Genomic DNA, 12,110 nt, shown 5'->3' with positions numbered 1-12,110 from the left:
ATAGTAGAATCACAGTAGTAACTAGTCAGTGATATTATATAGAAATAGTTGTTTAATAAGCTGTATAAGTGAGCTTAACTATCTTACTTAAATAGTAAGCTCATAAGCTACAGAGTTATTATGAGAATATCACAGATATGATACTTAATATACTATAAAGATTATATAAGAAATATAGTAACTCTTATATATGATTTTATAGAAGAAAAAATGAATTACTGACTTCTTTAATAAGAAGTCAGTATCTAGTTATTTTATATAGATAATAAGTGAATACTCTTCTCTCATTTCATAAGTAAGAATAGCTGAAGTGATATTTCAGTAGTATCTTACTATTAAGAAAGAGTAATCTGCTGATCTTATATAGAAGTGAGATTCTTATATTCATCAATTGAATCTTTCTATAATATATTTAAATATGTTATAAAGTGATTAGAAACCAGTTTGAACAGTCTGTGAGATAAATGAAATCATTCACAGAGAAGTAATGAGTTGTGCGGAACTGCAGCAGAGTCTTGACATAGCTAGAGGTATAACATCTTATCATATTATTTAAATAAGATTATGATTTTCACTTCTCAATTTAAATTATTTTTATTGCTTTAAATAACTTTAAATCTTATTTAAGTGTTATCAAAAAGCATTACTTTTTAAAAAATTAAAAATAGTCTAAAAAAAAATTAAAATGTCTAAAAATAGTAAACTTTATATCAAGAATGAGACTAAATAAGATTAAATGAAACTACTTTCTTATTTTTTCTAAGTTATGATCTCATTTTAAGATCTGATATATAGTTACTTTACATGTTTTTTTAATAATTAGTCTCAGTAGAATTCACACTAAGAAATGTATAAGATTAAATTTAGACTGACTGTGTGACTGTGTCTGAGACCAGAATCAGATTTTTTGATAGTTTCATTATCAATTCAACTGATCTCATTACACAGTTTTAACATTAGATAGTAGTCTCATACTGTCTCAGTGAGACTTACTGTCTACTCTTGTCACATTTTTCAAATGAGATCATGATTTCCACTTCTCAATTTAAATTATTTTTATTGCTTTAAATGACTTTAAATCTTATTTGAGTATTATCAAAAAGTGTTACTTTTTAAAAAATTAAAAATAGTTCAAAAAAAACCTTAAAATGTCTAAAAATAGTAACTTTATGCTAAGAATGAGACTAAATGAGATCAAATGAAACCACTTTCTCATTTTTTTCAAGTCATGGTTTCATTTTAAGATCTGATATATAGTCACTTTATATGTTTTTTTGATAGCCAGTCCCAGCAGGATTTATGCTAAGAAATGTATGAGATCAGATTAAATGAGATTAAATATAAAATTCATAGTTCTGACGGCCAGTCTAATTAAATTAAATGAGATTAAATGTGAAATTTATAATCTCAGTAGTCAGTCTATCTATAAGTACTTATTCTTATATCTGAGCTAAAATTTTCTAGTTTTACATATCTGAAATTAATAAATGTATAATAATTAGCTTTATAGATACTAGAAAAACTCTGAAAACTAAAGTTTTCAGATAAATATTATAGTTTCTAACTGAATACATTTATAATAAAAGAATAACATTAATAATAATAATAATAATAATACTAGTTTTTATAATATTAATTAACTACTTTAAAAACTTCTTTATTAATTAATAAAAATAATTAATATATTTTTATATATTTTATAATATTTAATACTAATATAAAAAATTATTTTACTATTTATTATTTTTTATTATATTTTTATTTTTATTTTTACTTTAATTCTTTATTACTTATATAATTTATATAAAATTTAATAATTTATATAAAATAACTGCTTATAAAGCTTAATTTCTTACACAGTAAAAATATAATTAATAAGCTTTATTTAATTATAAATAAAATGAATGTAATTGATATATATACATAGTAATGTAACACTAGTACATAAAACCACAAAAAAACTCATTTGACACATTTGTCACTTATGAGCTGCTGTCAGCAGAGTCTAACCACATTCAAAATCAATCAGAGCTGGAGAAACAGCGGGAAATTTTGGGGCTTTTTTAGCATCTTTTTGCCACCTCAGGTTCTATTGCTAGCCAAATCTTGTTTAGGAGCCACAGCCAGAGTGTAAGCATACGCAGTAGTTAGCTCAGTAACTACCTTTCACTGGGGGTTTTACAAATTTAGTTAAACGGCGAGAAATATATGACTGGGGCGGCTGCTCGAGGTTTTCCTTGTTTTCTGGTGGCAAGACGGCTCGAAAAACAACATTCATATCTATAATAATAATAAAAATATAAATCCCAGCCTGAAGATCATGGGTTGTCAAGAATACCCTGTGCAAGGCGCCGCTTCGTGCCAAACCCTATCCGTGCGTTTGGGTAAAAACACACCAGGCTGCTATGCAGCGCGAAACAGGGGGGTTATTTCATTATTCAGTAAGCTCGAAGTTTAAATAACGATAGTTCGCTCGCTCTCGAGCTCTCCGATCCGAACGTGGATGGCTATTGGCAGCAGAGACTCCTGCTTGAGGGTGTTGGCTCCACCTTCAGGCCTTCCTGCGCGCAGTAATTCCAGCCACACCCACCCACCGCGATCTAAGATCTCCAAAGAGAGAGTCGGCGGTCAACTGGGTAGATAATAATAATAATAAAGATTTAACAGTGCATCCAGCTGAGTTTTTGTCCAGTCACGGGGTGGCGATTAACTCGGGGCAAAAGCCCTGCAAATCTAGGGAGAAAAACTCGCCACTCTGTGGGGTGCTTTGCTGTTGATATTGTTAAGCCGGTAAATAATAATATTGAGCTCGCTGGAAGAAGACACTGGGAAGAGTAAAAACAAACCCGACAGTACAGAAAGGAATAAGTTTATATTTCGGAATCCTTGTTGTGAGCCGACTCAGCGCACGCTAGACAAAACAAAGCCGCCGCCCAGATCAATTTCCACCACGACTTTCCCAAGCTGCCGAGCCGAAAACACATCACACAACCACCCACCCACCGGATTGCTTGTTTTTCTTCTTTTTGGGGGGTAACTGGTGGCGGAACAACAAGCACGGCAATTCCTGGCTCGTGGATTCGAGCTGTGGCTTGCGATTGAACAGTTTGAGCTTGGGGCGTTTTGTCCACTTCATCTTTGTTGTCCGCCCCTTTTGCTCATTGATTTGCTCCCTACTCACTCTTTTGCGGAGGGACCTTATTGCTGATTAGTCTCTCATTCCATTTTTTTTTTTTTTTTTTTTCCTCTTCCTTCTTTTCGTACTTATTTCAGCTCTGCTCCCCCTTCTCGGACCGTTTGTTTCCCTTTTGTTTTTGTTTTTCTATTCCGTTGCGCTTGAGGGGCTAGTTGATATATATCGTTACTTGAGCCTCCCTCTCCTCATTGCTGTCGTTGGCGGCTCTCCACCCACCTGTGTTGTGCAGCTTTGGCAGCGGAACTTAGCAGCAGCACGAGTAGCTGCAGAAACCGCAGCCATGGTAAGCAATAAACATCCCAGTTTCGTTCTCAATGTCTCCGCTCCTGAAGCAGAGCTGTGTTGAGCCTGCTTTGGCTTCGTCGACTAACATATATCTCATCTCTCCGCTCGCAAGGACGAGGATCCCAAGTCCACTTCCAACTCCGCCTCCGGGCTTGTCTCGACCTTGGTCCCCACCCTCATCATCTCGGGGGCCATGGTATTGGTCTTCATCATTCTCCGTCAAAGCCAACGTCGTCAATATGCCCCGAGAACCTATATTGGCTCGCTGCGGGAGCAGGAGCGCACTCCAGCGCCAGAGCCAGGAATCTTCGGCTGGATAACTTCAATGGCCAAGTTGTCCGATGAATACGTGCTGCGACATCACTCCCTCGATGCCTATCTCCTTCTTCGTTACCTGAAGATTGCGACGACCATCTGCTTGGTCGGCTGCCTTATCACCTGGCCAATCCTCTTCCCCGTCAATGCCACTGGCGGTGGGGGAATGGAGCAATTGGATCTTCTCACTTTTGGGAATGTGAAAAACAACCTGAATAGATTCTATGCACATACTTTTGTGGCTTGGATATTCGTTGGTAGGTTCCTGTTTTTCCCAAAAATCATTGTAGTTTGTTTTGGGTGGTTAGAAAGTAAACCCAAATGCTAATATCACATATCATGCATAGGTTTTGTTTTCTTCATGATCACACGTGAAATGCTCTTTTTCATCAACTTGCGTCAGGCATACTTCTTCTCCCCTCTCTATGCTTCTCGTATCTCTTCGAAGACCGTTCTCTTCACTTCCGTCCCTCGGGAATACCTAAATGAAGAAAAAATTCGACGTATCTATGGCAATGATAAAGTGAAAAACGTTTGGATCCCAACTGACACCAAGGAATTGGCGGACTTGGTCGAAGCAAGAGACAAAACTGCGTTCCGCCTTGAGGGTGCTGAAACGAAGCTGATTAAATTGGCCAATGTCGCGCGCATCAAGTCGCTTAAGGCTAAGCCAGCTGACGAAGAAAACCATGACACAGATAATCCCACTAGCGATGAAGCTCAGGGAGAATCGGGCTCAGTGGCTTCTCGCTGGATCAAACCTTCCGATAGACCTACCCATAAACTCAAACCAGTCATCGGTAAAAAGGTCGATACCATCAACTGGTCAAGAACTGAGATCGAGCGCTTGAATCCGGAAATTGAAGCTCTCCAGGCGAAACATCGTGCTGGTGACGCTGCCAAGATATCGGCGATATTTGTTGAGTTTTACACCCAAAATGAAGCTCAGTCGGCATATCAAATGGGTATGTAAAACTTGCTCTCTATGTCCAAAAAATAGTCATTAGGGGGTACACTTACTAATGCGATCACTCCAGTTGCTCATAACCAACCCCTCCACATGGCTCCACGATACATTGGTCTTAACCCTAATGATATCATCTGGTCGAATTTGAGGATTAAGTGGTGGGAGCTCATTATCAGAAATGCTGCCACCATCGGTGCCGTTGTGGCTCTGATCATCTTCTGGGCGATTCCCGTTGCCGTTGTCGGTGCGATCTCGAACATCAACTTCCTGACAGAGAAAGTTCCATTCCTCAGATTCATCAACGATTGCCCTCCGGTCATCTTGGGTCTTATCACTGCCCTCCTCCCTGCCGTGCTGCTCGCAGTTCTCATGGCTCTCCTACCCATCATCCTTCGATGTAAGTGTTGTTTTCCGAGCCTAGTAAATCGCGCTCTGAGCTAATCGCTTCTACCTCTTCCCAATTTGCAGTAATGGCAAGACTTGGTGGTTGCCCAACCACAGCCGCTGCTGAGCTCAGGACCCAAAACTTTTATTTCGGATTCCAGGTTGTCCAGGTGTTCCTCGTTACGACGTTGTCTTCCGCCGCCTCCAGCGTCGTGGAGAAAATTATTCAAAATCCTCAGAGCGCAGCTACACTCCTCGCTCAGAATATCCCAAAAGCGTCTAACTTCTATATTGCGTACTTCATTCTCCAGGGTCTAACCTTCAGTGCGGGTGCTCTGCTCCAGATCGTAGGCTTGATTGTATCCAAGATCTTGGGCAAGCTCTTTGATAACACTCCCCGAAAAATGTACAAACGGTGGTCAACCCTGTCTGGACTGGGCTGGGGAACTGTCCTTCCCGTTCTGACCAATCTTTGCGTGATTGGTACGTAACACCCATTCCCCTTGCTATCAAACCATAACTCCATACTGATTTCTCCTCTCTTTCAGCCATTACTTACGGCGCGATTGCCCCCTTGGTCCTTGGCTTCGCAACTATTGGCCTGTTCCTCTTCTACGTCGCATATCGTTACAACATGCTATACGTCACTAACAGCAACATCGACACCAAGGGCATGATTTACCCACGCGCCCTCCAACAAACAGCCGTAGGCTGCTACCTCCTCATTCTCTGCCTGATCGGGCTCTTCGCCATCAGCACCGGCAGCGACAAGAGCGCTCTCGGCCCCTTAATCCTCATGATCATCTTCCTCGTCTTCGTCGTTATCTACCACCTCTCACTTAATGCGGCCGTCACCCCATTGCTCAAGTACCTGCCCCGGAACCTCGAAGCTGAAGAACAGGATCTGCTCGCCCGAGACGGCTCCCCTCAAGATGGCAGTGAGCCAGGAGAAAAGAACGGCGTCGGGCCATCCACCAATGGTGCAGAGGGTGGAGATGCCGAAAAGGGCATATCCAACCCAGCCGACCTCCTGCCTCTGAAACCACAAGGCATCATCGGCAAATTCCTGCGCCCAGACAAATATGCCAACTACGAGACTCTACGCAAGCTCGTCCCCAAGGATTTCGGAGATATCTCATATACCCTCGAAATAGAGCAAAATGCGTATTTCCACCCTTCTGTCGGCTCGCAGCCGCCGTTGTTGTGGATTCCGCGCGACGCGGGTGGAGTGAGTAGGCAGGAGGTAGCGCATACGTCCAAGGTGATTGCGATTACCGATGAGGATGCGACGATTGACGAGAAGAATAAGATTACGTGGAATGAGGAGAAGGGGAGGCCGCCGATTTATGAGGAGCCGATTCATTATTAATTTTCTTTTTTTTTTTTCTTCTCCTGTCGTTCTTTCTTTTTTTTTACTTGTTTCTACCATCGCCTCTAGGTTTTAAGTTCCCCTCTGTCGCTTTGGTGTGATCGCGGACGATGGGAGGTGGAAACATGCCATGCAGTGCCCTGGCGATGCGGTAGGTTTGAATGAGAAGCTCTGGTTTGTGGTAATTATAACGAGCAGCTGTGTTTGCTCATCCCACGAGGTATTATTATTTTCCGATAATACGATTTAATCATAATTGGATGAAAACTGGTGGGAGTATGTATGAAGGACGATATGATGGGTTTCTAAAAACTTATTTTGTGCCAGTTCGACGGAACAGGCAGGATATATTGGGGGAAGTGCGCGGTTGGTTGGTTGGTATGAGAGGCTCGTTTTGCTGAATCGAAATACCCCTTCGCTTTATCAAACTGCTGTTTTTTTTTTGTTTTTTTTTTCATCATTTTCTTTCATTTTGTTTTAGTATTCTTCTTCAAGGGAAGGAATTTCCCCCTTCAACCTTCTTTTCGGCTTGTCGAATTTTCCCATGGTTTTGTTGAATTTTAGTTGTGTAGTTCCCTCCCCAGTGTCGAGTCGCCGTGGAGATCTAGTCCTGAATTATATTAGCAAAATGATACCAGTTCAATCAAACTCCTGTTTTTATGTATATATCTGGGGACATTTGTTTTGTGAGGGATTGATTTTTTTAAGAAAAAAAAAATATAAAAAAAATATATATAAAAAAATAACCCTTATATATATATTGGACACCTCTTCCTTTTCTGTAAAAGCCTCTTTCGGGGAAACATCAGAGGGACCAGGCCCCCTTTTCGACTCAATATTCATGCAGGTACCCGAAGCACACGCACACATATATTGTCATGCATTGGACAGATAGATACTTGTGCAACTGCATTTCATTTCTCTGTTTCATTGCTCTTTTTCCTTTTTGTCATGGCCTTGACTCAATCTTTAACGAACATAACCAAATGTAAAGAAGCTGATACGCTCGATGCTTTTTTCGAAATTTTTCTTAAAGAAAAACAGAAATATAGCAAGATAAGAGGAAAGCGAGGTTTATTTTCATATTTTGATCCTTAGGCGTGGCTTTTAAACATTTGCGGCTGGGGAACTATGCATCGAGAAACTCGAGAGCTCCCTGGCCTGGCTCGCCCCCCCTGGCTCGCCCCTGGCCCCTGCCCGTGCAGGCAGGCAGGCAGGTTATAGTTACACATCAACTGACCGCACTAGTAGCTGACCTCATTATTTTCTCCCATCGTTGCCCTCCTAAATGAGTTTGAATGTTCAACGATGGACGTTCCACTGTTTATATTGTTGTATAACTAACTATACGATAGTTAATTATTAATAATTATCTAATATTAGCATTATTCTATATTCGATCAAGCCCATAATATTCTTAACATTTTACCGAGTATTTAACTCTGCAAGGCTGCCTTGCCTGTCTTCCTCATGCTTGTCGTGATGTGAGGTGAACACGACAAGGATGATCTGCTTGCTTCCCGCTCCTGGCGCTCGATATGGTCCCCTGGGATGCGCTGATGCCGCCGCCAAGAAGCCACTGCTCTCTATTCAGGAATGATCCGGCGCGGCGTGCAGCCGAATATCCCATCGTATCAACGGTTGTTGGTTGGAAAACGAGAACTGGAAAGGGAGAGAAGTGCATACGACGAGGGGAAATTGAACGGAAAATGAAAAACGCAGGGTAGTTAGTTAACCTTGCCGCTTGTTCACTTTTTCAGAAAAACAACGACGACCCTGCCCTTGGCGATCCATTCCATCTCACGGAGGGCGCGTTTCCAGCATTCCCGTCATCCAAACGGCTAGCTCTCCGTGGAGGACTAACAATAACAATGGAATTCGAGTGCGCTCGCTGAGACCGCACCGGACTCGCCTCCAATGACCCGCCAACAGCGACATTGTACTCTATCTCGGGTTCATCATCCTGCTGCGGATTGTGCTGGAGTCCATGTCCATGCCCGTACTGATGATCTAGGTCATGCCCATGCCCATACCCAGGCCCTCCCTGACTCAAGCTTAGATGTTGTGGTCTATTCCTCAACGTCCATAAATCCCACCCATTGTTCATCGCGGCAAGCTCGACGATACTCTCCGCCTCAGCAACCATATTATCCTCCACATAAGAAGCGTCGTGATCGGGTATATTCCCTTCTTCCTCATTCTCATCCATGTCCTCAGCTACATTCTCCTTGTCGTCGCTTGCCAGCAAATGAACGCGTTCACCAATTGGCCTCTTTGCTGTTGGTGGCGGGGGCGGTGACCGGTAGCCAGCTGTGGGATCCTGGTAAATGAGAAATGGCCTGGTGGTTTGTGGACCGTCCCGGGCAGGGACAGTCCAGCCCACTGGACCTAAATATGGTATTCTCAGCGTTAGTACTCGATCACCGGTGTGGATGTGCATGTAGCTATGTTCGTGTTCGCATGGTTCGTCTTTGTCATCCGCGCAGGGCCTGAAGTCCATTTCCACCTCCGGCGCCTTTTGATTAGGCCCGCATTGTTCTTCTACGCGAATATGTTGCGGGGTTTCACTGTTTCTGTTCGTGTTTTGGGATATGGGGCATCCGAGGGGTACATCAGGGCCGTGGTACCCATCAGAGTAAACCACTGGCGGCATCTGATGACCCCCGTGTTCCTGAGGGTTCTGTCAGCATACCCTTCTCTGTGCAAGTCTCCTCTCACTTTAATTCTAATTCTCATACTCTTGAGAGTCCGCCTCAAGGTAAACTACGAGGAATAAATACCTCGCATACACCATTCCTACCTTCCCTGCATCTCCTTTCATCCCTTTCTCGCTGCGCAGACAAAGCTGCCTATTTCTCAGCCTCGCAGGAGTAGTTAGTCATCCGTCCTTATCAAGTGATATACCGCGTAATATTCGCGTATGGTCAACCTACCTGCTCCTCTATATCCAGAGACATTTCAAGATCAACTGGTTCCACATCTATCTCCAGACGAGGTCTCCCTGTATGACTCCGCTGAGAAGGATGGAGAGACGAACCTGTTAGTTTGCTCTTGTTCCAACTTTCCGCTTTCCTCCAATGAAGCATATGCAGTTTCTGGTGGAGTTTTCCTGCATTCAAAACCTACCAGGCTGCAGAACTGATGCTCATATTCTGGGCTTGCCATTGCCATCCCTGAGCAATCGGCCCCATAGGAATATGGAGCGTCGTGGACTTGGTAGGCTACATAGTTTGGTCCCATTATATTTCCCAGGGTCGCATGGTATAGATATATATACTCCCGATATCCTCCCCTTTCCACACAGGCTGGGGAGGGAAGGGAATATCAGCCTCCTAGGGCCTTTGGAGGGGAGTTTGTTGGTTTGCTGGCAAGCCTGCTACGAGGAAGTCTGAGTCCCCTGACGGAGCTTGTGTAAATGCAAATTGAAAGTGATATGGTATCTTCTGAGATATCTAGTGGGAGGAGACCGCACTGAGCAGTTCGGTATGGGGGAGAGAACGCGTAGGTGTGAGGGAACTGAATGGGTTGGGGTGTGGTAAGCATATATATAGGTGTGTGTCCTGTGCTATGAATCGGAGAAGGAAACCAAATGAGGTCATGCCACGCGCTGGAGGAATAGACGCGTCGTGGGTTTTGTTCACGCAGTCATACAAACAATATTCACCAAGGGAAGAGAGCATGTGAGGTCATTAGGTATGTCAGAATTGTCATTCAAGGTTGTATCTATCTACCTTACTGACTCGCTGGCTGAATAACAGTGAATCAGGGAGCTATATTGTACCCCTGGATTGTGAACTGCCCTATAACAGCCATATCTTCTAGAATCATACTAAATAAAAACTGAGTACAGCAAGCAACTATATCCCCTGTCCATATGCCCATCCTTCTTCGCACTTCCCCAGGTTGATTAAAAGATGGTCTGGCTTATATCGCGTATAGAGCTACATTTGCTTGTAGGAAACAAGATAGGTCGGATGATTCTCTGAAACTACCTACATATTTGTTCAGCTCACAGCTAATTAATGGGACAGAATATGGGGAGCGTACTTAGGTATGAGATGCTGCATTCTGTATTGCCCCTTAAATTATGGGCATTGAGTTCACCCAATTGAGTTCTCTGCGGGCAAATGTAATCGAACTCACTCCCCAACTGAAAGCGACAAATAGATTGCTGCCTCCCCAGGCAAGGAGAAAATTTCGCAATCCGACTACTCGCTTTTGATCATTAGGTTTGGAAGTAGGAGGTATTCTTGGACGAAATAGACATGGATACAAGTTACTGGCATGAATAATGCAAGTCCTACCAATCTAAGGGAGTCTCGTTTCTGCTTAACTTCGCTGGAGGAAATCCCCGCCGAAACGAAAGAGAAAATATTTTACCTGGATGTCAAAGTGTGTGAATCGTGACCCGGGATCAATATACTCGCAAATTGGAGCAGTGAGCATCGTGTATACCTGAAAAGGGACGAAGTTAGTTAGGTTCCGCGAGGCCACTTGCAGGTACAACATCCAGACCCACGGGCAGAATGAAGCACTCCTGGAGAAGAGTCTTCGTTGCTCTTTGCCAGGTCTGTTCCTGATAAACCGGTAATCGCACGTCAGCGGAACATAACGGTGCCTGGGAATTCCTTGCGAGTTAAAGCAGAAGGCTGCGAGGCGTCAAAGGTGCAAGGCCACGAAGTACTGTCAACCCACTAATCAATGGCAGTATATCGATGCCACTCTCTTTGCATTTCGAGAGAACGGATACTAGGGACAGCTGCTTAGGGGGGATCTGCTGTTGCACTTCTTCATGAAGAGGATCACGCACGGCGATCTGGATAAATTGAAGAGAGCATGGGCAATAGAGCGCTGCACATATCCGGACGTAGATCTTCGTGAACAAGTATGTTTAATCGTGGCAATTACAAGGAGCCAATGTTCTGCAAGGTGTCTCAACCAAGTATTGGAACACACAAAAGACAGGGCTTCGGTTTCCTTGAGCTAGCTTCCAGATGTGCGAGTGATATGAATAGGATGGACAAGAAGATGAAACATATTCCGCGAGGAATAGTGAAGACCCGTTCGTCCCTACTGTTAACATGTGCCTTTGCGATGATATCACAATTTTTGTTGTCCGAGAGGAGAATAACAAAGGCGGGCAATTTCACCATTAAATCGAGTTCATCAGCTTTCGCACGGCACTGTACTCTGTATAGGGGCTGAAGTGACTTTTTCCTTGAGGTTTATGGTTGCATTGTTGTCCTTCCTATTGTCCCTCTAATTTCTTTTCCACAATCGCCTTATATTTCAAACCATCAGAGTGACTGCTTTGAATCCCGTGGATAAGAAACAGTATGATAAACTTCATGTTTTACTTGAGATTGATATTGAGGGCTTTCAGCATCCATGGTTAACCTCAATTAATCATCTAGGATGAGACGCAGGGACAAGACAGCTGTAACACACACCCAGTACACGAAAGGCTTGGGCAGGATTCAAGATAAAAACGAAAGGGGAATATCTGTGGATATGGCCCACTCTATCGCGTGGCAAGCAAAAATCAACAATGAATAAAGGTGTGCCGCGACAAAAAGCAATTGGAGTAGCTTAAC

At 43.1% G+C, this 12,110-nt stretch overlaps 3 protein-coding genes across 3 annotated transcripts; 2 read left to right on the top strand and 1 right to left on the bottom strand.

Annotated features, from left to right (window-relative positions):
* The first annotated feature begins 2,600 nt into the window (after positions 1-2,600).
* Positions 2,601-7,257, top strand: BDBG_01121 (DUF221 domain-containing protein). Its single transcript, XM_002628167.2, has 6 exons — positions 2,601-3,479; positions 3,594-4,053; positions 4,144-4,761; positions 4,834-5,160; positions 5,232-5,630; positions 5,696-7,257. Exons 1-6 carry the CDS (start codon positions 3,477-3,479, stop codon positions 6,514-6,516), a joined length of 2,628 nt encoding a protein of 875 aa, XP_002628213.1. The 5' UTR covers positions 2,601-3,476; the 3' UTR covers positions 6,517-7,257.
* Positions 7,258-8,272: 1,015 nt separating this feature from the next.
* On the bottom strand, positions 8,273-9,756 carry BDBG_01120 (uncharacterized protein; the record flags this gene model as incomplete). Its single annotated transcript, XM_031720193.1, has 4 exons — positions 8,273-9,187; positions 9,297-9,365; positions 9,450-9,530; positions 9,643-9,756. The coding sequence occupies 4 exons, from the start codon at positions 9,754-9,756 to the stop codon at positions 8,273-8,275; spliced, it is 1,179 nt and encodes a 392-aa protein (XP_031576266.1).
* A 921-nt stretch (positions 9,757-10,677) lies between these two features.
* Positions 10,678-11,886, top strand: BDBG_16297 (uncharacterized protein). Its single transcript, XM_031724281.1, has one exon. It carries the CDS (start codon positions 11,404-11,406, stop codon positions 11,719-11,721), a length of 318 nt encoding a protein of 105 aa, XP_031576265.1. The 5' UTR covers positions 10,678-11,403; the 3' UTR covers positions 11,722-11,886.
* Positions 11,887-12,110: the final 224 nt, after the last annotated feature.

The sequence above is a fragment of the Blastomyces gilchristii genome, assembly GCF_000003855.2.
Source record: "Blastomyces gilchristii SLH14081 genomic scaffold supercont1.2, whole genome shotgun sequence".
Classification (NCBI taxonomy): Eukaryota; Fungi; Ascomycota; class Eurotiomycetes; order Onygenales; family Ajellomycetaceae; genus Blastomyces; species Blastomyces gilchristii.
This window is presented reverse-complemented; position numbering and strand designations above follow the sequence as displayed.

Bases quoted from the DNA above. Each gene is read 5' to 3' on its own strand.
- BDBG_16297 (XM_031724281.1), top strand. From the start codon at position 11,404: ATGTTTAATCGTGGCAATTACAAGGAGCCAATGTTCTGCAAGGTGTCT.
- BDBG_01121 (XM_002628167.2), top strand. The intron at 4,762-4,833 runs GTATGTAAAACT...CGATCACTCCAG, and splicing joins TCAGTCGGCATATCAAATGG to TTGCTCATAACCAACCCCTC. The intron at 5,631-5,695 runs GTACGTAACACC...CCTCTCTTTCAG, and splicing joins GACCAATCTTTGCGTGATTG to CCATTACTTACGGCGCGATT.